Source organism: Branchiostoma belcheri, unplaced genomic scaffold, assembly GCF_001625305.1.
Source record: "Branchiostoma belcheri isolate BF01 breed outbred unplaced genomic scaffold, Haploidv18h27 scaffold19, whole genome shotgun sequence".
Taxonomy (NCBI): Eukaryota; Metazoa; Chordata; class Leptocardii; order Amphioxiformes; family Branchiostomatidae; genus Branchiostoma; species Branchiostoma belcheri.
Window position 1 is genome coordinate 3484404 of NW_017803379.1, and position 22946 is coordinate 3507349.

General features: G+C 42.8%; 3 protein-coding genes across 7 annotated transcripts; 1 reads left to right on the forward strand and 2 right to left on the reverse strand.

Moving 5' to 3' along the window:
- Positions 1–6: 6 nt before the first annotated feature.
- Positions 7–4997, reverse strand: LOC109467813 (serine/threonine-protein kinase Nek4-like). 4 transcript variants are annotated; one of them, XM_019765882.1, is made up of 4 exons: positions 4920–4997; positions 2432–3928; positions 1306–1487; positions 7–829 (listed from the first exon to the last, which is right to left on the reverse strand). In XM_019765882.1, exons 2-4 carry the CDS (start codon positions 3899–3901, stop codon positions 646–648), a joined length of 1836 nt encoding a protein of 611 aa, XP_019621441.1. In that variant the 5' UTR covers positions 3902–3928; positions 4920–4997; the 3' UTR covers positions 7–645. The 4 variants fall into 4 exon arrangements, with proteins under 4 accessions (XP_019621441.1, XP_019621438.1, XP_019621439.1 ...); XM_019765879.1 differs by having other exon boundaries at positions 2432–3965; XM_019765880.1 differs by having other exon boundaries at positions 2432–3965; positions 4757–4985.
- Positions 4998–7305: 2308 nt separating this feature from the next.
- Positions 7306–14215, forward strand: LOC109467776 (carboxylesterase 5A-like). Its single transcript, XM_019765827.1, has 8 exons — positions 7306–7453; positions 9515–9686; positions 10037–10196; positions 10544–10653; positions 11182–11803; positions 12936–13077; positions 13481–13709; positions 13859–14215. Exons 1-8 carry the CDS (start codon positions 7306–7308, stop codon positions 14115–14117), a joined length of 1842 nt encoding a protein of 613 aa, XP_019621386.1. The 3' UTR covers positions 14118–14215.
- Positions 14216–16499: 2284 nt separating this feature from the next.
- Positions 16500–22858, reverse strand: LOC109467822 (WW domain-binding protein 4-like). 2 transcript variants are annotated; one of them, XM_019765897.1, is made up of 14 exons: positions 22760–22858; positions 22575–22647; positions 21553–21615; positions 21067–21138; positions 20539–20647; positions 20172–20227; positions 19244–19322; positions 18917–19023; positions 18598–18679; positions 18163–18290; positions 17888–17966; positions 17451–17566; positions 17152–17270; positions 16500–16879 (listed from the first exon to the last, which is right to left on the reverse strand). In XM_019765897.1, coding segments are annotated over exons 1-14 (1299 nt in total). In that variant the 5' UTR covers positions 22762–22858; the 3' UTR covers positions 16500–16665. The 2 variants fall into 2 exon arrangements, with proteins under 2 accessions (XP_019621456.1, XP_019621455.1); XM_019765896.1 differs by having other exon boundaries at positions 17445–17566.
- Positions 22859–22946: the final 88 nt, after the last annotated feature.

Consider the following 22946-nt stretch of genomic DNA (forward strand, 5'->3'; position numbering starts at 1 on the left):
ATCATAAATGTTAATCAAAGTAAGCCCAGAATTTTGTGGGAGCTGATATGATGAATGCAGAGAATTACTGAAATTATATTTTTAGCGATTACAGCATACTAAGACTACGAAAGGGAAGCTATACTTTGCTAGATTACTAGTACCCCTTTTTTGGTCTTTAGAATTTGACACCACAGCAGGCCACATTTTACATGACATTTTCATTACATTGAAAGGTAAAAGATTATTTTCTTCAATGGATTTCAGCAAAAATTTGCATAGATTTGGGATTCCTATATGTCAGAGTATTATATGTACAGAATGAAGCTTTGCTTATCTTTAAAAAAAAAAGGTCAAAACACAGTCTCAGGGTGTGAGATGCATGTACCGATTGCATATATACAGGCTGGTGCTCAAGTAAAATTTGTCTGGTGCAGGTAATTTTCAAGGTTACCTGCATTAGTGCAGGTATGAAGAAAAAAGTATTTTGAGCCCTGCAACCTTCATGTGGTTTGAAACACAAGAAACATTGCTGTTTTACATCAGTAATCATTGCAAACACCAAGCTATCTGGGCCTGCCAAGAAAAAAAAGAGATTTAGAGGTTCCCAAAAAAACAAAAACCCCTGCAGCTGACAAATTTCTGTAACCTTCTCTCCCTAATCCATCAGGACCAAGAATCGCCTGTTTGCTCCTCTGTGAACAGGTCCACGAGGTAGCAGGTCTCCATGAGCTCTGACCCAGCCATCAGCTCGATCTTGGGCCGCAGGTCCTCTGCCCTCACCCCCTGCTCCAACTGTCCCCGCATCTCCTGGAACAGGTCTGCTCCAAGCTCCTCAATACACTTGGTCCTAAAAAAACACAGGATAGCAACTCAGAAAAACTTCAACAAAAGGAACAATTTGTGTTTGCTATACTATAATTCAAAATAGGCAATGACAATACATACAATTATAAGGCATCATATACTGCTCAAGAACTTGCCATACATTGTACCTGTTACAGTATTGTGCAATTGCTAGTAAGTTTGATTGGTTAATTGGTCAATGTTGCATCAGAATTTTGCCCGTTGCAGGAGATATCTTTTCCAACACAACATTTGAAAACTACAGTCAGGATGTCATCCTTGAATGTGAAAATGCGACCTTAATCATTAAGGTCGCATTTTCACATTCAAGGATGACATGTTCTGCCAAAGAACTATGCACAATACTTTTATCGTTTATGGGTTTAATGCAGTATGTTGTGCTGATCTAGAACTTACTCAAGTCTGGGTACATCTTATTGTATTACATGTATAAAAGTACAAATAGAGATGATTCCTTACTTGATGACATCCTTCCATGCCTGTGTTCCCTTGGGTGAAGCCTGGAGCCCAGGCGACATGGGCTCCTCAACAAAGTCCTCATCTGTTGCCCTCAGCTCTGCTGCCTGCCGTGCATCGTTAATGATGTCCTCAAGTTCAGGGTCGGATTCATACTCCTCAAAGTCATCTGCATACTCGTCCTCCTGATAGAAAGAAAAAATGGCAGCATACGTAAAGAAATCTGTATCTGTATACTAGTAGCCGGTATAACCACACATCGGCATAACATACCAGTTATGCAGACACGGGGCATGGCAGCAGCTGGCTATATTACACCTGACCTGTTGCAACTGTAAATGTTTAAAAGCTATGTTGTGATGATACCCCTACTGCATTTGGTGTAATGATGTAAGATCATTTGTTCTTCATCATTTTAATGTCTGCAAAGCTTGTGGATGCTCATCACTAAATTGCTGCCTAAATCATGCACAGTGTGCATTAATTTATCACCATAAACACATTCCTCTGGGACAATGGGGTCAACATGGTGGATTTTTCGTGCAGGGAAGGCCAGGGTGTTGGGGGGGGGGGAATGATGCTTTAGAGCTGACAGTGTTGTCCACATGCATCATTCCACATGCACACCACCTGACAGGTGTCACTAACCATATCCTGCAGCTGTAAGTCATTGGCAGGTGTGCTCAACCAATCATACTTCTGATCTTCATCCTGGTGAAATGATAGGCAACAGCATTGATTGATGTATTCACTAATAGGGTCAATCAAGATTATGAAGCAAGCCACAAGATGGTAGCCTGGGTGCTTTCCAGTTTGTAACAAAGGCTCTGTTACAAATCAGATGGTACCCAGGCTAACAAGATGGTGGCTGTTGTCTTGTTTTGTTTATTTGCTGTATCAGATGTAATTTTGCTGAGCAAATTGCTACTGAATTACAAGTAGTATTTTAAAAGATGTACATGTACAATGTATTATGATTTTCCAGTAATTTACAAACATTCTTAACATACAGCTATGGCATATATCCACAAGGAAAACTCTGCCTTACCCCCCCCCCCTGACCTGGTCGTTCAAGGGACTAGGTAGGTAGGTAGGTATATCAGGTTTCAGCTACTCCATCCAACCTTACCTTTACTTCCAGCGGTGATTCCCTGTTGCTCCTGTTCCTGTTGGGTTCAGGAATCTCTTCTGGAATTTCCTCCGGAATGTCCTCATCAGAGCTGGAGTCCGGAATGTCTTCCTCGATCTCATCATCTGAGTCTGAGTAGTCCTGGGAGTAGTTTGCGGAGTCTTCTCTTGGGGAGATTGGACTTGAGATGTTACGACTTCCGTCTGTTTCCTTTGTCTCTCCGTTACTGGTGTTACTCTGTGTTCTCCACGCTTCCCTCCCCTGCCTGTCCTGATCAACACTGCTCTCTGAGTCAGATATGGACTGATCCACCTTCACAAAGGAAGTTTCACTGGGAATCTCTCTCTCCTCTTCTGATTTTGTGATCCAGGCTTCCTCCCCCTCTATCCCTTCATTACTAGTACCAGTATCTGACAGTGTTTCATTATTTGGTATAGACTTAGACTCACTGAAGATTTCAGCCTCGTGTCCACGTCTCAACGGGGCAGTCTTACATCTTGGTCTCCTGTCTTTGTTGTCTTCTTTCTCTTCTGGGCTGGCCTGTGCAAGATTTTCTGCACTGAAGGACTTTATGTGGGATTCAGGAAACTTCACAGAGGCTACCTGTTTTCTTTCCTTCTCTTCTCCCATCTGTCGGTACAGTTCTTCTTTTTCCTCCAGGAATATCTTCAGCTGATCTTGGACGTACGGCAAAGTCAACACTGCACTGGCACTGGGTCTGTCCTCAGGCGACTTTGCCAGAATTGTTCCGATCAGATCGGTCATTTCTGGAGAAAAGCAGTCAGGTACTATGTCAAAAGCACCTTTGACAATCTTGTAAAACAAGCTGATGAGGTTGTTTGCATCGAAGGCTGGTTTTAAGGCACACATTTCGTACAGGAGGCAGCCGAGGGCCCAGACATCTGACTTGGAGCTGTAGGGGATATCCTGGCAGAGTTCCGGGCTCAAGTAGCACGGCGTACCCACACACGTCTGAGCCACGTCCAACGTGTGTTCCATCATCCGCGAGATCCCAAAATCACCGAGCTTGACACAGTCCTTCTTGGTGAGGAAGACATTTTGAGTCTTGAGGTCTCGGTGAAGGATCTTGAGGGAGTGCATGTACTGTACCGCCATGGCAATCTGTATGAACCACCTCATGACCTGGCTCTCAGGGAAGAACTCTCCTTTCTGTCTCTTGTCGTGTATTCTCTCGTCCAGGGTGCCACCGTCACAGTAGTCCTGCACTATGTACAGATATTCCTCCTCCTTGTCGAAGAAGGAGTCATGGTACGCCACGATGTGGGAATGTTGCAGCTTGGACAGAATCTTGGCCTCTCGGAGGAGCGACTCCTTGGTTCGCGTCTTGCGGCTGGTGTCTACTTGGATCTTCTTCAGGGCCAGCATCTTCTTGGTGTTGGTCTTTCGTGCCAGGAACACAGCTCCACTGGCGCCCTTCCCTAGCTGTGTCAGGATCTCGTAATCTTCCATCTTGCAGTTGGTGTTTTCTTGTTGGCTCTGTCATAGATGTGTTGAAGGTGGCATTGAGTTAACTCTGAAAACAAGTGTCCACAGTGTCAATATTGGCTGCTCTATTAAATTGATCAGTATGAAGCAAATAGATATACTATTACTAGACTAAAATTCACATCTGCCTGTTAAAATCAAAGGTTTTGACTTGGTATCATTTTGAAACTCATTAGAAAAGATCATCTAATTGTTACTGTAGACTTCCATGTTTCATTTTGTTACTAGTATTGTTTGAACCAATAGGCTAGTGGAAGCTTACTAGAGGTTCTTAAATAAAGATGAGCATGAAATCAAGAGACACAGTTCCAGCACTTTTCAGTTAACATTACATACATGCAAGGAGCTTTCCATTTCATCACAAGGAAAGCTCTGTGATACATGTTATACTGTCGTGCTAGACATATGTCAAAATAATGAGAATGCAAACAATGAAACAACTGTATAGTTTCACATTTAAGGAATGAATAAAATCCACAGCAATGTTCAAACTTTGTACTAGTAGTTAACCATTGTGCAGTACAGGTTTCTGTACCTACATGTGGCCATACACAGGCAACGACAACAAGACCTACACAAAGGGCACTTCAGAGGCTCAATAGGTCATCATACCTAACTGCTATAATGGACAAAGGAGCCCACCATGCTTTGTCTCTAACCCTAAAATAACACATAACAATATGTTTCAAAGTCCACATGTAAGTGAGAAAAATCTGCGAGACAAACACACTTAATCAAAGGTGTGACAAACTAGCGTAAATTCTGGGATTGCGGCTTTTTTCGTCGCCGTCCTAGGACAAACAGACAACAATAACTCACCTGTGAAATCACATCTGTCGCTAGGTGGGGACAGTGAGACACTGGGGAAATAATTTCAGGCACCTTTGGCTACACATCATGGACTTGTCATCGATATATACAACCTGTTGTGCATTCTGTTCAAGATAGGAAGAATGTGGACTAAAACAAATGATGATCTCACCTCTCAGCTCAAGTTACGTTACTTCCGTGTTCCAAACTAAGGACGCCATGTCAGAGTGTCTGACCCCTTAGAAAACATCCAAACGCATCAGTACAGATTACGTTTTCGTTTCAAAATGTACACAAATATGTCTTACTTGACTCTTAAAGACATTTTTTAAATATACTAACGCTACCTATGTGCTGCAAAGAATGTATTTTGTCATATGTACTGATGATTTGTAAAATTTCTTACCACCAAGCTTAATTGCGTTTGCCTTTCATGACTTCCTGCGAAACGATATGCTGCAGTTCATCATATTCTCGATAGATGACGACATGCAGGCCACCAGCACTTTGCAGACTTGTGAAAACCATATCCATTTTTTCGGAACCACTTTCAGTAACAAGTACAAATGTATTCTTAAAGCCCCATGTAGTGCTTAACAGTATCAAGTGTTTTCAAAACCACCATGTTGTGCTGAAAAACAGATTTTTTTTTTCAGTTTAAGTGTTATCGAAATCCGCTTACAATTAGCCTCCTGTGCAGGCCCCGCGGCGGTGGAGAAGAGTTTTTAACGCGTTATTTTAATATAGCCAGCCATCCTACATAGCCGCCGAGAGAAGATTGCTTTCCGCCCGTGTGTAGGATGGCTGGCTATATTAAAATAACGCGTTAAAAACTCTTCTCCACCGCCGCGGGGCCTGCACATCATCATCATCATCAGTCGACCCCCCTAGGGGACGGGGTTTGCCGCTGCACCACTCCTGCCCACATCTCCCGATCTGCCATGGCTGACAGGGCCTGCACAGGAGGCTATAGCTACATGCAGAGGGGTGATCCGTTATTGCATACGTAATTGTGATGCGTTTTTTCCCCAACCACTTAATGCCTTAGCTTTAATATATAGACTAAGAGCATACATGTACATTTTCTTTGTTAAGTCAAAAGATACTCAATATTATAACTAGTATAAGACTGGCTTCAATAAAAGAAATGAATGTTTAATTTCTAATGGTATAAAGTATCAATCTAAGCAGTCTATGATAAGAAATTGGCCTATAAGTTGCAGAAACATTTACATTTCAAGTAACCAGTAGATATTGCCTAAAGGGAGAAAGGAAAACTAAGATACATTTGTAATTGCATCTGTACTTGCAAAGCTCAATACATGTGTATTGAGCTCAATAGACTTTGACTCAGAACCAATTCTCATCTTCGTATTTGAATGATATCTATGTAATCAAGACTTCCCAGAAAGTGTTGAGATAAACTCATATATGGATCAAATATTCATTATTATAATGCACTGAGAATGCACACAGTACATGTAATAACTTGTGCAGCAATGCTTCAGAGATCAATGTCAAACATGGATAAATCAGGCGATGTCAGCACAGACCAACCTGAGCTGCACAGTCTGTCACACAGGCAGCCTTCAGATTTACCCACCAACTTGATCAAGCCAGACAGTGTGTCACCTGTGCACAGTTATTCAGCTTCCCCTGGGTTATCACATATTCTGCCACTGTCACAGGCTTCCCAACATATTATATCAAATGTCTGCAATTTCACCATTTTCCTCATGAGGGATGGCTTCCTGTGAGTGTCCCTGGCAGAAGTTAAAGCCGTTCTCGTATAGCAGTCGACTCTGTTCAATATTGAGCTGCCCCGACATTCAAGTTTTATGCTATCTTGATACAGGCCTAGGTTCAACATGACAATAACCCGTCCAGCTCCTAGCTACCCACCGTTATTGTGTCCTATGCGAAAATAACGCCACACTTAAAGAATCCAGATAAGTTTAACTTGTTTTAGGATAATCAAAATCGCGTCTGTTTGCAGTTATTAGCTCACTGTGCTCTTGTCCTCGACGCTTTCTTCTCTTCAGTCTTTACCTCGAAATACCTTGCAGAATTTACCTGTTTACCAAGTTGGTACTGTCCCCATCTGGTCTTCATCAAGTCATCTCACGTTTATATGGTAGGGTGAATGAAAGTGCATGGGTACATTGAGGTTTGCATTACGGGTCAGACGAACACCCCCACCCCGACTCCAGTTACCCATTGACAGTAATTGAAGTGACGTTCCTTCAAGCGATGATAATTGTTTGGCCCGCCCCGAGTTTACTTTGTGAACTTAAACCTGCGGCAGTCTTGAATGGAACGCCAGGACACTGTTGGAGCGGCACAGAAGGTCGCTTTTCCTCCATATACCACCTGCCAAGCCCGGAAAAATCAGCATTGACTTTGCCAGGGGCGGACAGAGACAGAGTGCACCTGGCGTGCTCTTCTGTATCCCACCATCCTCCCCTGAATTCTTCAAAGGACCCCTCACTGATTCCACCCTTATGTAAGGGCGCGCTGTCTAACAGGTGCCGCTAGCGCGATCGGTGTACAGCCGAGGAATGAACAAGAGCAGAAGGACGATTTACGCTATGCAGGCGGCGGCTGTACGTTCCTCATTGGCGTGGTGGATCCTCCTCGTCACGTGCCCCGGTCTCCCCAACGGCCGACCCAACGACTCGCCGCCACACGGCTCTCCTACTGATCAAGGTTTGTGCGTCTCCTTTTTATGTAATTATCATCGACTGCTATATTTTGCGTTGTAAAATGATTCATATCGCCACTGACATGGCCATCACGAAGTATTTGTAGATATTGGAGCGGCGACGATGATAAAGGTGTTGATTTGATATTTGTGGTCGAACATGTGCATAATCTCCTAGCAGATCTTTGTGTGGCTGCAAGGTATCAAATTGACAATGCAGTGTCAAATAGACAGTAACAAATATCTATTCTAATATCCATTTGTTTGGCGTAAAAATACCAGGAAAACAAGACAAAGATGTCGAAAAACACGTCACAAATATGCCTAAACCTCAGAGAGTGCCGGTGCATGCAACGCCCGATCTTTGACATCATTACATCCCTGTTTAACGCCAGGAAGGCTTAATCAGATATGTTGCGCGAGGCAACCATCGATGTTTGGTTTCGCTACAAAACGCCTTACAGTCGACACAAGAATAACCTTACTGTCCTTTGACGAGGTTCGACAAAATTTTGTACCTGAAGATCCGATGATCATCGTCATCATCAACTGTGTGTAAGACACCCTTGCCTCGCTCAGTGTCTGTCAAATTAGCATGTGTGAATCGTTCGTCAATTCTTGTATTCGAGCCTACTCTTGAACTTGGTGCGGGGAACAGCAATAAGCATTAAACTGTGTGCAGACGACGTCATTAGCATTCCTGTGGTGGACCAGGGTAGTCACGACGGTTCCAGCAGAGTTGGCCATGGGAGGGGGGGGGGGCATGTGGAGGGACCTTAGTTCTGTATATAAAAAAGGTGATAGTACATGTACTGTATTTCCAGAAATAGCCCGCGAACCAATCAACCAATGTACCGTATCATATGGAGACTGGTGCCTCGGAGGCACCCTTTGAATACTAACTGTTGTACTTGTAAACCAGCAAGACAGCGAGTTACTGGACACTGACAAACGTATTCAAAGAGTTCCTTCTCATAGTCACGCTTTTCCTCCCCAACCGATGTGTTAAAACTGTTCCCAGGGCCAACCTGTCCCCAATGACGTTTTACTACAAATCCTTCAGTTAGCCCCTGACCCTATGTACATATTGGCGGGGAATAGTCGGGCATCTTGGCTACGGATAGGCATATACCACCCAAGGCCTTGTCTAACTCGTGATATACACCAGGTACATTGACTTGACAGGCCGTTCTGAAGAAGCAATTTGATACAAATAGTCCAAACAAAGCGACGCCCAGGGAATGTTTCTGTGCGTCAGTTTGTTGAAGGACAAACGACAGGGAGGAAGGACGACTGTGCCGAGTACTAGTCGGGCTATAAGCGATCTGGGGTCTGCGTTTATTCGAAAAAAAATTCTTGTACAGTACTATGGCTTTATTCAGTTCAATCCGTTTACATCATTTTTTACACCACCCCTTTACTATCTTTCATGGTTAGTCCCTAGACGAAGTTCATGGACAGCTTTGATCTGTGAAGTCGGTTGATTTTACTCTCCAAGAAGAGGCTTAGGCTTCGGCTAATTTCTGATTCTTTTGCACTGGTAACATATTGTTTTCGCCCAAGGAGAATACAGCCCCGCCAATGATACTGTCTTGCAGTCACCAAATATCTTTTTGATGTAAAAATGTATCGAGATTTCGTATTAGAGATATAAATATAACCCCCAAATGTATTATTAAGCATTATTTAGTGTTTAAAAAGCAATCTTATTTTCATATTTCAAGAATATCTATATGTAATGCACCACTGGCATGTTTTTTGGTGACATGCAGCCTGGCTAATTACGTTTCATGCCTTGCCTTCATCTCGTATCTTTGGGTCAAAGAGAAGAAGAAGAAAAAGTACCACTTCCAGGACATTCACGTATCTGTCTGAAATATTACAGGGAAGCCACTTTGGAAGGCAAATATCCTGCAGAAGATGATGATAAGAACACATAGTGCACAGGGAAATTGTTACTCAAGCAACTGGATACTTGAAATCCATCCAGTTTTTTGAGTACTGAACGCGTAGTAATAACCATGGGTGAATCAAAGACGTTGATTTTCACCAGATTTGTGCTACAGGTGATGATGTGGTGGCGTCTACAGTGAACGGCAGGCTTCGGGGTAGAAAAGAACACGTGACGGACGACAACATGCAGGTCTACATCTTCCAGGGTGTGCCCTACGCCAGGCCGCCTTTGGGAGACTTAAGGTTCCAGGCCCCCCTCCCCCATGCGCCATGGACTGGTGTCAGGTACGGCATTCGTAATGCTTTTTACCTTCAGGAGTTTCTGTCACGTTCCAATGAGCAATGTGGTGGGGATACTGCTCGCCTCTCAGTCTGCAAGGTTCTGTCCAAGTCCGTTATAGTAGGTCAGAATTTGAATGTGTCCATCAATTCACACAAATACTAAATCGATTCCCAGAAGTTCGAAATCTTCGCGCTCAGTAAACTTCTGTGTCTACTCTATGATGTCATTGTTAACTATGCGTGAGTGATGGAAGAAGAAGTCTTGGCATTTCTTTCAACAGACACTCGACAAAGGTAACTTCATTGATCAACTCAGTGTACGATATAAAATTACAGGTCTGGGAATTTTTCAGAAACGCTACCCGGCACGGCGCTCATTGTGCCCAGGACATCCCCGATGGCCGGTGGTTCTTCCACAGCATCCCCCTGTTCATGCCTCACGACAGGATCAGCGAGGATTGTCTCTTCCTAGACGTGTACACACCGACCATGGACACGTCAGCTCGACTAGCGGTACGTGGGGCCCTGCATGCAATTTTTTTCGTAAGGTGGGCTCTTGAAAAGTCTTCGTACTTCGTAGGCAGCTGCTCATGAACCAACGTAATTCAAGCCTCGGGATTTAACGCAACTTGCAATCAGCTCTGGGAACAGACCTGTCTGAGAATTCAACTCGTTAGCGAAAATTTTGCGTAACTCGTAACACCCTGCAGGTCCCCGTACGTCGATCGGAAGTGAAGTATATTGTTTTTGGCTTGTATTTGGGTCTTTTTATGTGTTTGCGCGGTGCAGTTTCTGTGTTAAACGTCTAAAGTAGTGAGAAGTATATCACAGTGTGATGAAAGTTAATGATGTTATTGTAGGTGCTGTTCTTCATTCACGGCGGCGGTTTGTTCTCTGGCAGCGGTGCACAGTACGATGGCCGGGCCCTGGCCGCGCTGGGTAACATCGTCGTGGTCATCATCAACTACAGGTCAGTACAAAAAATCTTGATACTCGTACGTCTGAGATATATAGATGACATGGAAACCCGAGTCGACATTAAAATGCCCAAGAATAATGTTGGGACTGGGGGTCACCAGAACTGACTGGAGGGTCGACTGGGCCGACTCCGCAAGAACGCTAACGCTATGCATGTCTGCAGCCGCCACGAATTAGACGAACGATTGATTGAGAGTTGGAGAAAATCATATAAGAAAAATATATGTATATAGTCAGTATGCAGCCAGTTAAAGCCTTTTTGTGATGCAGAAAAACGACATGGTACTAATCATGGTACTAAGTACTTCTTTCAGGTCTCTGAAGGGACTCATGATCAGAAGCTAGCAATCGATGTAGAAGTCCTCGGGAATGTTACCTTGACCACATCAATCAAAAGTCACCGATATGTAAAGAGCATGATGATCTACGATCTACTGACATCTTAATCGTGCGGTTGTACATTCATTTGCATCTCTCGATCCCAGATGCTCAATTGAAAATCCTTCTTCTGCCGTTGCAGGTTAGACGCTCTGGGATTTTTAGGCACTGGAGACGAGAAAACTCCGTGGAACGTCGGGTTCTTAGACCAGATCAGCGCGCTTCGTTGGGTACAAAGTAACATCCATTTTTTCGGCGGGGACCCCGAACAGGTGACCATAGCAGGACAGTCTGCGGGCGGGCTGAGTGTGGACCTCCTGGTGCTTTCCCCCCTCACCGACGGCTTGTTCCACCGGGCAATATCCCAAAGCGGCGCGGCCATGACAATACCACCCCACGTATACACAAACAAACGCCTTCCAGTGGATGACTTCGTCAGGTCTTCATGGATGTGCCCAGAAAATCTCCCTCTTTCGGAGACTTTGGCGTGTCTGAGAAATGCATCAACAGAAGATTTCGTAAAGGTGTTGCCGAAGACGGCGTGGAACGGGCCTGTCGTTGACGGTTTCTTCTTACCGGATCACCCGAAAACGCTGTTGAAGAATGGGCCGGTGAAGAACATTGAGTACCTCTTGGGTGTCACCAATCATGAGTTGGGTTATATCGTTCTGGGAGAAAATGCCTGGTTTTGGAACTATATTACTAACCACTGCCGGAGAGACATCCGGAGAAAAATCGTCCTTTCATATGGGAACCATTTTCAGGTGAGATACTACAATCAACTTGTTTATCTGAAATCACATCTATAACAAGAACTCGGAGATCTCATACCTACATGAAAATATTTAGAGCCTTTGTAATTTCATTTGGTTTTGGGATTTTTCTCAACTATCACGGAGATAATATGGTGATGATTACATGTACATGTAGCATAATCTATTCTATATAATTATGTTTTTTGAACTCAACTTAACTCAACTCAAAAATTACATATATTTCTTATGTTTCTTACATATTATACATGCGAAGTCCTATCCATGTGCAAGGTCTTGTTCCAACATTTTAATATCAATTATGCAAATGACCTTGCATTAACACACTATATGCACAGCGATGTTACCTTTAACGTTTACCGTTACAGACAGGTCGAAAACAATACCTACATTTTCATGTAGGCAACTTTCATGTAGGTAATTTCAGCGGTAACACTTTCATAATGCCCCATTCCCTATACACGAAGCGTTTACAGCTCGAATGCACGATCGCGTGCACAGCGCCGTGTTGAAGCTCGGTAGACAGACACTCGCGACCTTCCATCTGCTTGGAATGTGAACCCGTATATCCCGAACCGTGCGCTATCCGGAACCATGCTCAGGCACGATTCTGGATATTATCTTGAAAGTTCATCTGTGTTGGTAGAAATCGTTATGAAGCAAGTTTAGACTGTAATTTCCAACACAATAAATTGGACTCACCTAAATTTTCGACTGTACAACTCCAGTCTTTGCCAACAACAGAGACGGGGGGCGCCACGGACTTTTTGCAACCTATGATCCACTGCTCACGGAGTCACGTGTGTTATCTCCGTGACGTCACGGAAGCGGTGGATTGCTCATTCCTTGACAAAGACTGGAGTTGTACAGTCGAAAATTTGGGTGAGTCCAATTTGTTGTGTTGGAAATTACAGTCTAAACTTGCTTCATAACGATTCTAGATAGTCCACGCGTATCCAGAACCGTGCCTGGATTAAACCGTTATTGGATGCGCAGAGACTATCCAGGACCGTGCCTGAGCCTAACTCTAACAGCTATTCAGGCATTAGACTAGATAGGTACGATGGTTCAGGACACAATACACCGTAACCTTCTTCTTGGTTCCATCAATTCTTTGACCCAGTGTAAGGAAGGAGTCGACTTGAGCAAGTTCATCCCCAATGCCCTGTTGGACCTGTACATGGAAGAACTGGATCCACTGAACCAGATCCTCGGAGATATTATCATGACGGTTCCCACGGTCAACACGGCGATGTACGCAGCAGGTGAGATATTTGCGCAAAACTGGAAACGGCTCTACACATGTGAGGTACAGCACTACACGTGACATGACAATGCACATGTGAGATATGGCACTACATACACACGAGGCATAGAACTACACGTGTGAGATATGGCTCTACGCGTGAGATACATGGCAGTGCACATGAGGTATATCGCTACACGTGTGTGATATGGCCCTACACGGAAATATATAGACCTACAGAGATGAATCTTCACAGTAGTAACGTTACGTGTACATATACGGCACGCCACATACGATATGGGTAAATGATAATCACATGTACAGGCTACATGATTATTGATTAGCATGGTGATATCATAACATGCAACTACACATGGAGCACAAGAACTGAAATATGTCATTCATAGGTTTTCTCACCGTAGATATCCCTGTGTACCTGTACGAGTTCCAACATCGTCCCTCCTGGCACCACAACAAGCCCGACCACATCAAAGCTGACCACGGGGACGACCTGCTGTTTGTGTTCGGCGCTCCTTTCTTCGACTGGCCGAGAAACCCGGAAAACACGACCTGGAGACTGAACTTCACGGAGGATGAGCGAGCTCTCAGTCGGAAGCTTTTGTCCTACTGGACAAACTTCGTGAAAACTGGGTAAGCCAGCGGCACGTTTTGTTGCGGATTAATGTAGGGTTCGGAAAGTATGGAAGTCTGATAAAGACCTAGACACGGCTTGATCTGGTTCTGTTATGTCAATACCAAGTCATAACCTGAGTTTTAAATGTGATCCTCGTCTTCCCCAGGGACCCCAACAGGCGAGACACCGACACCACACCCGACCTTGACCTTGAGACATGGCCTCGCTACTCCAGAGAAGACCAGGCTTACCTGCAACTCGACCTTAACATATCAACTGCCCACCGCTTAAAGGAACAAAAAGTCCAACTCATCAACAACATGCTGACGTGTTCTTCGGCAGGTGTCCGTCTGGACAGGACTTGGACACTTACAACACTCTGTCACTGTCTTCTGGTATCAGTCTTGTATCTTGGAATATCTTAAAATCAGATCATCGTATGTAACTGCTGTAAAGAAGCTTAAGCTTGTAAAGAAGCAGTGGTGCGTATTGCCTGCCTTCAAGCGAATAATTCTGTGGCCCACCCAGCTCTCTTGATTCACTATAAAACGGCAACTCAAGAAGCACATCTAGAAAGAAGGGGCGTATTGCCACAAACTGCCAACAAAAATCAAAGCCATGAGAACTGTTTGTAACTGACCAGCAGATGAGCGTCAATTTCTTTGAACAGTGCGAGCCAGAAGTACACCTAAGAGCCGGTGTAACACCAGTGCCTTATCAGCAGAAATGTACAGGGGTTTGGGCGTGCTTTTGAATATGTACTCTCCAAACAGAGGTCTAGGCTTCGGCTTATTTTTTAAGTGTTTTAGACGTTTTTATCGGTGTTTTCTTTTTCCGTACCGGTATCTTTTTGGGCGTATTTGATAATACACTGCCAATGATATTACATTGCCACTTTTATACTGTCTTCCAGCCATCAAAAGATCTGTTGAGATATTATAGCCTGAGGATCAGCCTAAAAAGCTTTCGTCCGCTCCCCACGGTCAGTGCCGGTAGCGGATCGTGGGGAGCGGACGAAGGCTAAGGCTGACCCTCAGGCTAGGGAGATTAGCTGGCAGACTGTGAAACACGTTTGGTCTCGAATAGCGTAATAGCGAATTTAGGAGGAATGCAGCGAGACAATCCAGCATCTTTACCTCCTTATCACTCGGCAGGAAGAGACAACAGTCTGGACGTCTGCCGAACTGTTACATTTCTTTCATTTGACACGGTTCACTGACTTAGCTACTGTACAAAATTGGTATGTTACGCCTTTCGGCGCGGCGGTCAACCGGCCATGCGAAACGGCTGGTCACAGAACAGGGTGCGCCAATGAGTTATTGCATCATAATAGCATTCTTAATTTGTATTTGTCACATTCATATTTTCGGCAAGTTGATCAGTTGGAGGGCATCAAAAATTCGTTTTTTTTTTAAATTGGGCGAAAATCAATGCACACGCTAATGTCATCCATGAAATTACATGCTGTGGCCTAATGTAAAAGATATGACTATATATATATACATAAACTTCTGAGTTTGCTCAGTTTTCAGTTGACCACATAGTTACTACATTCGCATCAAGTGCACCTGAATACAATTAAAATATTTGCTCTGACGTTATTGTGTGTGTTCTATTATTCAGTACATGTACATGCATATATACGTGCGTAAGCCTATTACCAGATACATGTTCATGTGTCAATTCTGACCAACCCTGTCTGGGACAGCCACGCTTTCTCAGTAGTCATTTTCCTCAGTCCATTGAGTGGCTGTTGAGAGCAGGCTTGTCTGTATTTTCTAGAGAGTTCATCTCAGTTGGAGAGACCTTCTCTATGAGTACACCCTGGCTGTAAACCGGTACACACGTCACATGGGAACGATTATCTGCAAGTGGTGCTACTGTACTACTTCAACTTGCTTAAGTACCTGAAGTAACCTGAATTTGATGCTTGTCTGCTTCAAAATTCGGTTCACAATGTTCATTGATGGAAGAAATCCCCCCTTACTAAGCCAAAAGTTTCTTTACACTGGGACTCATGCCATCAATTCAGGTCGGTACTTAAGAAAGGTACCAGGAGGGGTGCTGATAATGAAATTTTCCACTCTTCCACTTGGCTGTATTTGTCTTTTCTCAACTAATTACTCACAGCAACATCGTCTCAAATGGGTAATATCAACAGCACATGACTGCCAAGAAATGGCAGTTGTACAACTTCACCCTTCCCTTTGGTGCCAAGAAGTCTACATAATTGGCATGCCTTCCGATGTCTGGTAATAACTCTTAACTTTTAAAATGTTACAGCGGATGAACTTTTGTGCAGGTAATTACAGTCACATATTGAACAGATTTGGCACTTTTAGAAGACCTTATTGCCTGCAAATTTTTAGGCCTGCCTTTGCCAGGGTTCATCCAAAAGGCATGGCAGACGGGACCTCATGGACACAACCCTGTAAAAGAGACCTTCTCCCCTGAGTAAGTCAGGACATGGTTAGGCTAGTCTGCCAGTTGTCCTCCTGTCAGTGTCACTGTTTCCTGTCAGACTCCTAGCAGGGTGACCTGCCGCAGGTCAACCTCTCCATTCCAACCTAGGCAAGAATGACCCGATCAGTGTGGGTTTGATTAGTGTCTGATCTTGGGTGGCATCGCCACTGTAGCTGGAACCAGCGGGTGGTAAGGTGGTCTTGTGGTTGGTGTATCCCAGTGCTTTCCATAAATGAATAATATACAGGAATAGTCAAGATTTGATCAAGAAAAAAAAAGCAAAAACATGCACTCCTTTTATAAGTCACTTCAATGATTTTGTTTACTTGATATTTCATATAAACAACAAGCTTTCACATTCTACATACATGTATATTGTTTGTATCATTGTGCTTCTCACAAAGTGTGGCAAAAAACATAAGTACAAAAGAGAAAATGTCAGATGTATGAATGGTTACAATATCTTACACTTGTAGATCACATAAAATTGTCACAGTAACACCAGATCCACTAGTCTTCGTCATCTCTTCTCCTGATGCTACGATTGGCCCGCACTTTCTTCTTCTTAAATCCAACGGGCTCTTCACTAGAAAATACACCAGAGCTCAACGAGGTGACAGTTTTTTCCTTGAACTTGACTCGTACCGGCTCTTCTGTGAACTGTGGCGTTGGGTCAGGCTTCTGGTCGGCAGCCCCACAGGGCAGCTGGAGGTCTATCTTCTGGCTGTAAAGTCAGTGTACAACATTGACATTGATGCCCTCAGAATCATCTTACAGCACTAGTACATTTTGTATATGTTAAAGCAGAAATAATTCAGTGTTGAAAGAGTCTTACATTTTGTATTTCAAAAGAGGAATACAAATAACCATGTATTGTTCCAATTGTCTTCTAACATTTCAATACTGCAGGATGGGCAACCTTTGTACACTAGAAACACTGGCATACAGGCTGCATTTGACACTAGAATGTTGTTGAACAATGTATCAATGTCTGACCTGGTCTGCTGTACTGTTGTCCATGCACCGTATGCAGATTTTCTCTTCAGTGGTCTCTTTTCTTTCTTTTCTTCTTTCTCTCCTCCTTCTTCCTCTCCTTCACCTTTTCCAACTTTCTCCTGAATACCAGGAGAGGGAAAAACATCAACAGCCTATTTGAATAGTGATAGATATGTCATACAGTGACACTACATGTATGACACAAGTATTTTGGTGGTCTGTCACCCTTGTCTATAATGGTACTGTACAAATCAGATGGTTTAATGGAGGTACACAAGGAAACTTAAGCTTACACTCACTTCAGCAGAGGCTTCCTCTTTTTGCTCTTCTTTCTCGTCTTTTCTCTTGACCTTTTTGGATGTCCCTTCTGTTGACTTTCCAGTGGTGAAGTCGGATGGTTTTTCCCATTGAGATTCTTTTCAAAGCAACAAGAAAAACATTTATGTCATTGCTGGGTCATGATGACGGTCGAAATGGATGTTCTGGTGTACTTGATCAAATGCACTGTGTTATCATTCATGTCATGAACTAACCTGTCAAAAAATTATGTGCTGTTGACTGGTTACTTTACAGTCAAATCTAAAAAAAGATACATGTACCTTGGGAGGTGCATACATCCTGTACCTTAGTAGTACTGGTAGGTCTAGTGTACTATTATATATATGCTGCTATGTCAGGTCTTGCTATGTATGAGATTGTATATATCTGCTAACTGTAGCAATAGGCCTGTCCATACCTCCTGTAACAGTGTTGGAGTAGTATGTGTATCCCTCAGGGCTGGTGCGCTCTACCCATGGACAGTTCTCCTCCTCCTCCTATACAACCAAAACACATCAGATCTATTCAACCATTCAACTAGAGATGAGAGGTATGTGTGCATACTTTGGACAGACTTAGGGGCTCTCGTATCTTTTGCCACACTTGTATCATGATAAAGAAGTATCAAATACGTACACATGAACATGGTTTTCAGAAAGTTCATCTTCCTTGATGTACTTAACACTTTCTCACCTTAATACTGGAGCTTGTAGACACCTCTTCCTCAGGATCATTCTCCTCTTTCTCATCACTTCTGTTTTCCTGTGATTTTGATTCTTTGGTGGCAGTGGTGAAGTTGGCTGGTTTTTCCCATTGTGATTCTTAACAAAGCAAAAATAACTTTATGATAATGTACATTTTTATGTGTGCACCACAGTCATCTTGTTGCTCATCTCAACTCTTATATGTAAAAATGTTGCCAAACCGATCAACATATATAACGTTATCACCCTTTTACTGTGTATCTATGTTAACATACAGCTGCCTCAATTTTTTTTCAATGAAGGGTGAACATCTAAAAAATTCCACTGCAAATACAGAGAAAAAGGACTGCATTAGTCATCCTTTAAAAGACTTGATGATTCATTAACAGTGACAGAGTTCCCATGAATGTTACACTAGTATTACCTCTAGTCTGAGTGTTGTAGTAATACACATGTCCTTCTTCACTAGTCCCCTGTACCCACGGACAGTCTGCATTCTTCTCTGACTGTAAAAACATCAAGGAAAATGACACAATTGCATGTAGCTCATCCTTGTGCTTTGAGGGTAAGTTAAGAATGACATAAAACAACATGCAATACAGTCAGGTTAAGACTATAAATGGGTAGCACAATATTGTCGATATATCATCATTCCTATGCTGTTAGATACGTGGCAAATAATTCTAGAAGGAAAAGAAACTTGTCATAATCATTAAGAGTCTTTTAAACCTGAAGCTTCCTACCTCACTAGTGTTCTCTGTTGCTTTAGCTGCTGCTTTTCTCTCTGAGCCCACACTTTTGTCTGCTTCCTCTGATGTTTTCAAGCTGGATGGTAATTCCCACTGGGTTTCTTCAAATGAAATAAACATGATGCACTTACCACTGGTGACAAATGATGAAACATAACTACATGTACATGTATTTTCCCCTCTCACACAAATGTACTAGTATGCACATAGTTGTCGTTCAATGTAAGTTACCATGTGTAACTCAAAAGGTAGGACTTGATTGATGACACGTAAGCCGTAACTTACATCTGTACTTTAAGTTACTAGTAGCATTGTCCCTACCTCCTGTCACAGTGTTATAATAGTAGGTGTATCCCTCTGGACTGGTGCTCTCTACCCATGGGCCACTGTCTGCTTCCCCCTAAATGAACAGGAAATTCAAGAATAATTTAGACATCATATTTTTTTTGCTTTTCACTGATAACACTCAAATGGTACTGTAAGCAGAGTGTAAAGATGTAATTATAATTATTTGGTCAAGATTTTGTTACACTAACATAAGTTGTGTCACATTTATGAAACTATCCAGTTTTCATGCAACTATTATGCATGGTTGAGCAAGTGACTGCAGTAGGCTTCATATGGTTTGAAAACACATTACCATAGCGCGCAACACAGAAATGGGGTGAAGGGCAATCATTGTAACATCTATATACAGCACAGAGCCTTCAGTATTGTCCTTTGAACCATGTAATGTGAATATAGTTCCTTTCAGGGGGATGATTGCTTTAGTCACTGCACGCAGATTGCAACCAAGCACAAAGTTTTCCAATTACTGCTAGATCAGCTAGTTTCACCCTTTGCAAAAATCACAGGGTTTCTCATTTCTTGGTTCACCTCAGTAAGCACAGCAGCCTGAGTCCTTTTTATAGTACTGTATACTGACTGCATCAATTATATCATAGTCAAATGCTCCCATTCAATTATGTTCTGTTCAATCAAGGAGCTTTCATCACAGCTCCTTGGTTCAATGGGCAATTGCTATATTTTAGCATGAACACAAGCCATGGCTACTGAATGGCTGGAAAACTTTTCACTAGAAGTTCTTACCACTGACCAATGCAAAGCATATCATACAGCAACATTTCAATCATTTTTCCAGGGTTAAACTTAAAGCATGATATTTTTCCAGTCGATTTGCAACTGAAAAGCCATGTGAACATCAGTATTAGTACCATATTTCACAAATCATACGTAATGTCATGCATACCTCTGGCTGACTGGCTTTCTGTTCCACCTTCTTGCCAGGCACGGCCCAACTGGAAACTGCAGAAAACATATCATCATCACATACATGTACTAGCATCATGTCATATTCACTTTTGTGACCGTGTACATGTATATATGGATTCTTATTTGCTCCATTGACTGTTACCACCTATGAAGTATGACAGAAATAATGGCAATGGTTTCTGAGCATTTTTTATTGTCTATACTGTACTTCCAAATTCTGAGTGGTGCAGGCAAAGTGTAGGTAATTACTATTTACCGGTATTATAATATTCAATGTTACCTGCACAAGTGCAGGTATACAGAAACTAAAGTATTTCGAGCCCTGCATGTACAGATGTATCTACCTGTGTCTATGTTGACTGTGGGAGGTCTCTGGATAGGTGTGTTGATGCCATACTGACTGGCCAGGGATGGGTCACTGGCAATGTCCTTTGCAGCAGCCTTCAGAGCAGCCTTCAAACAGATAACAAGTCAGTCAGAGATGGCAGACTTCACCCCCACTCACAGAGCATACAGTACGTAGTAGCATGGTGAATCAGACTGTCATGGCACACACTACTGATCTCCAAGCTAGTACATGTAGATCTTTTGGTGGCCGCAAAGACAGTATCAAATTGGCCAGGCAGTATCCATTGTCTGGCCAATTTGATACTGTTTTTTTCGGCCCCTGTTGAGAATGGTCACTAGGCTATGCATATGAAAACAAACAAGAAACACACACACTTGTGACACTAGCTGTGTTATGTGTCCAACACCACCTCACAGATAAAAACAAACTACAATACTAATTCTTTTACCTTATTTTTCAGGTATCTGGCATTAGTGTTATCTTACTCAAAAGCATTTTCTTGAAAACAAAAATGTTGCCTTACTGCCTCCATCTGCTGAAGGAAGTCCTTGTTCTCCTGTTGGACTTTCCAGTGGTCCTCACTCTTCTCACGTACCTGGGCACAAAATATTCAAATATTTTAGAATGACTATTTGTTACAAACCAACAAAATCAGAGACATTTATTCTGCACATACAGTACTCTGTGGCCCTTCTTTTTCTTTTGTGATTGTGAAGTTAAGCATGAGCCTTTTAGCCAAGTAGCTACATGTACTAGTGAATGTAGCTTCACTGTAATCACTTCTGCTCGCACATTTAGCCAAGCACATACTTTTATCGATAAGTGTGTTGGGTTCTTTTACACTGCTTTAACAACATTTGATTTTAAATATTTAAGATGATTAAAAATCTGTAAAGATGTAACTATACATCTATAAATGTTCTATAAATTATCTATATTCACATATAAATATTAGTTACATATCAATGTAACATTTATATGTATGTATCATTATGTAAATATTCCATACCTCCTTAATCTTGCGTTCCACATTTTCTTTATGTCTTTTTCCTTTCTCATGGAAGTCTCGACTCTAGAAGGGGAAGACAATAGTTTGTATAAGTTCACGGAGGTTGGTACTAAAGCTGTAGAAAAAAAATCACCCATCTTTTAAATTATGTAGCATTATAGTTTCCATACTGCAGTTAGCCGTGGCGACTATTGATTCGGGCTTACATTGCATTACCCTCAGCAATAGTCGTGGAAAGATCCATTGGCAGAACTGCACATTTCCCGTTGGCTGCTCGATGCTCCGTTTTTGACCCGGTTTTTTGCTGTCCCGAGCTTCCCTACAATATAACTCCACAATTGGCCGGGTTGCCGATGTTTAGATCAGCCTAAATATTCCACAGCGCGACAGAAAAGTAGTAAAATAGCTAGTCGGCACAAGCTGGCGCCATCTTGGATATAGTCGGGAATGTCCGCTACCGCCGTCGGGAACGCTCGGTAGCGTCACGATTACCGAAGCCCGACCGAAAGCTCTCCGATTATAACCGGAAAGGCTACCGAGCGTTCCCGACGGCGGTAGCGGACATTCCCGACTATATCCAAGATGGCGCCAGCTTGTGCCGACTAGCTATTTTACTACTTTTCTGTCGCGCTGTGGAATATTTAGGCTGATCTAAACATCGGCAACCCGGCCAATTGTGGAGTTATATTGTAGGGAAGCTCGGGACAGCAAAAAACCGGGTCAAAAACGGAGCATCGAGCAGCCAACGGGAAATGTGCAGTTCTGCCAATGGATCTTTCCACGACTATTGCTGAGGGTAATGCAATGTAAGCCCGAATCAATAGTCGCCACGGCTATACTGCAGTCAGCAGTTGTTATAAATTAAACATTATGCACTATATACTTCCCAGAGGTTTGGAGTCTCATATTTCTTGTTGCTATTGATATTCCAAAGATCTGTCGGCGCCCGTTTTGATGTAAATCACGCACATAGAGGTTGAAATGTTACTGGCTGCCTGGGGTGGGGTGGGGGGCGTACTTACAGGTTTGTTGTCAGCTATCCAACACTTGCAAAACTCACAAAAGTGTCTCGGCTGGGACTTCCAATAATCAGCCCTGGGTTAAAGAAATGGGAGAATGTGAAGAGACACCACAAAACAAAATTCTTTGGCATGCAAGAAAAACTCCCAGTGTGATAAAAGATGATTTAAAATTGCCCCAAACATACATTTTTGTTGTAAAATCTGGCACTGCATGTATCTGTCAGGTAACCAATCTTTCTGAAACATTGTGCGGTGACCCAGAAAGTAAATCATTTGTGCCTGCAAAAATGTCCCGAAACAAAAAATAAAACACAGCTTTTCAACATCAATTTAGTTTTTTAAAACTTTTTCACGGTTTTCTTTTTGATATAT

What these genes read in the sequence shown, in the direction of transcription:
- LOC109467813 (XM_019765882.1), bottom strand. Translation starts at nt 3,901, where the DNA reads ATGGAAGATTACGAGATCCTGACACAGCTAGGGAAGGGCGCCAGTGGA. An exon ending in AATCACCGCTGGAAGTAAAG is followed by an intron (nt 1,488 to 2,431) that starts GTAAGGTTGGAT and finishes TCTTTCTATCAG; the next exon opens with GAGGACGAGTATGCAGATGA. An exon ending in GCATGGAAGGATGTCATCAA is followed by an intron (nt 830 to 1,305) that starts GTAAGGAATCAT and finishes GTGTTTTTTTAG; the next exon opens with GACCAAGTGTATTGAGGAGC.
- LOC109467822 (XM_019765896.1), bottom strand. An exon ending in CACAGTCAACATAGACACAG is followed by an intron (nt 20,228 to 20,538) that starts GTAGATACATCT and finishes TGTTTTCTGCAG; the next exon opens with TTTCCAGTTGGGCCGTGCCT. An exon ending in AAGCCTCTGCTGAAGTGAGT is followed by an intron (nt 17,271 to 17,444) that starts GTAAGCTTAAGT and finishes CCTGGTATTCAG; the next exon opens with GAGAAAGTTGGAAAAGGTGA.
- LOC109467776 (XM_019765827.1), top strand. Translation starts at nt 7,306, where the DNA reads ATGAACAAGAGCAGAAGGACGATTTACGCTATGCAGGCGGCGGCTGTA. An exon ending in CATATGGGAACCATTTTCAG is followed by an intron (nt 11,804 to 12,935) that starts GTGAGATACTAC and finishes TCTTTGACCCAG; the next exon opens with TGTAAGGAAGGAGTCGACTT. An exon ending in ACAAACTTCGTGAAAACTGG is followed by an intron (nt 13,710 to 13,858) that starts GTAAGCCAGCGG and finishes CGTCTTCCCCAG; the next exon opens with GGACCCCAACAGGCGAGACA.